The 1681-nt window shown below is 61.2% G+C and overlaps 1 protein-coding gene across 1 annotated transcript in view; it reads right to left on the bottom strand.

The window, feature by feature from the left end:
* Window positions 1-8: 8 nt before the first annotated feature.
* The window catches only part of LOC105303564 (growth factor receptor-bound protein 10), a 43551-nt gene continuing 41878 nt past the window's right edge, over window positions 9-1681 (bottom strand). The window contains exons 14-15 of the mRNA XM_023521606.1: window positions 1083-1176; window positions 9-206 (exon numbers count right to left, since the gene is read on the bottom strand). Of these exons, the coding sequence (XP_023377374.1) occupies window positions 60-206; window positions 1083-1176 (241 nt within the window). The 3' untranslated portion in view covers window positions 9-59. The remainder of the gene's footprint in view (window positions 207-1082; window positions 1177-1681) is intronic.

Below are 1681 nucleotides of genomic sequence, written 5' to 3'. Positions count from 1 at the left end.
CACCCCCCTCCCCCCCCAGTGTCGGCCCCTCTGGGCTTCAGCCGAGGTGCGATCTGAGGTCACAAGGCCACGCGGATGCAGTGGTGCTTGAGCTTGCAAGGCAGGACGCCCTTGTTCAGCTGGTAGAAGTCGACGAGCTGGATCAGGTCGGAGAAGCGTGTGTTCCCGTCGTCCAGGCTGAAGTACACCTGGCCGTCCTCCTCGAACTAAGAGACACAAGAACGCCGGCCAGGTGAAAGGCCGCAGCTTGCGGCAGAACTGGCCGTGGTCAGCCGCAGCCCTGCCACCCCGCAGGGTGGATCCTCGGGGGCACACAAGGAGTCGGCAGGATGGGTGAGAAAGAGGGCCGGGGGGCAGGAGTGAGTGGAAAGCGGCCCTGTCCCTCAGGCCCACTGAGCACAGCTGGCTCCCTGCCCCTGTGGTGTCGTGGGGCGGAGCCGATGTCCCTCCCGGCCTGCCCTGCCTGAGGGTGAGGGCGACCGGTCAAGCTGCGGGTGCCCGCATGGGGTAAGGTGCTCCTGGTCACTCTAACAGCGCTGACAAACGTGTCCGACAGTGGTGTTTCTGGGACTGTGCGAGGTAGAGGCTGTTTTCTGGTCCCAGGACCAAGTGTAGGGGCGGGGCAAAGGACAGTTCCCATTGGGCCCCTCGGCCAGGGGTCCACAGCCCTCTCAAACCTCCCGGGACCATCCTGGCCCAAGTCAGACAGCTCCTCAGATGCACGTGTTCAGCAGCGTGCCCACCACGTGCTGGCCCCGGGCTGGCCGCTCACAGGGCCCCGTGACCTGGCCTTGCTTGTCCTCCCGGCCGGGTCTCGGCTGCAGTTCTGGGCCAGGTGGACGTGCAGGACCTTGGCATGGGGCCCCATTTTCCCATGTTATTTCTCGGAAACGCCACCCCCATTCCCAAAGAACAAACTTCTTTCTCTTCCAAGGATCTCTTGACCGTATCTCACCTGCGAGCTCAGAACCGTATGTACTTAATGATCTGCAGTCTGGCTGCTTTATAACTGGGCAGCTGCGTTCAGAATGAAAGCAGAAAGCCAAGGGCACGAGGGTGGCTGTGGGAACATCGGTACTCACGGGCAGGATCTGGAAATTCTTGACTTTCTGGTGGTGGCACAGTGTGAGCACGAAGGCCTTGGGGTTGCTCTGGCTGTCACGGAGCAGGAAGAGCCTGGTGGGGGGGCGGTGATCGCTGTTACCTCCTAGAAGCCCGGACTCTCTACGTACACGTGCGTGTATACGTATTTGCACACGTAAGCCAGCGCATACACGCGTGCACACATACGCCCCTCCCTGTCTGGTGAGACAGGCTTGGAGCCGTGACGGCTCAGGATGCCGTGGCATCCAGGTGGCCTCTGGTGGCAATGGCACCCTACACACCCAGACGGCGGCTTCTAAGGGTCACCCTTCGCTGCAAGGGACGAGGGCTCCTTGGCAATGATTAAGCAGCCCCGTGGGGTCAGGTGGGGAAAAAGCAAGACTCAGCTAGAACGTTCTGTGCCAGAAAGGAAGGAGTTGCTGAGAAGACGATGACCCGGGACGCGGCCGGGCCAGGTCTGGGCGTCAAAGCGAAGAGCAGAAGGGATGGAACACGAGCCACAGAACGGGCCGGAGTCTGTGAGTCCAAACCAGTTTTACAAATAACTGAGCGAATACATTAGCGGAGGAGGAGAGAG

The sequence above is a fragment of the Pteropus vampyrus genome, unplaced genomic scaffold, assembly GCF_000151845.1.
Source record: "Pteropus vampyrus isolate Shadow unplaced genomic scaffold, Pvam_2.0 Scaffold308, whole genome shotgun sequence".
Taxonomy (NCBI): Eukaryota; Metazoa; Chordata; class Mammalia; order Chiroptera; family Pteropodidae; genus Pteropus; species Pteropus vampyrus.
The sequence above is the reverse complement of the archived record's forward strand: the minus strand, read 5'-3'. Positions and strand labels throughout refer to the sequence as shown.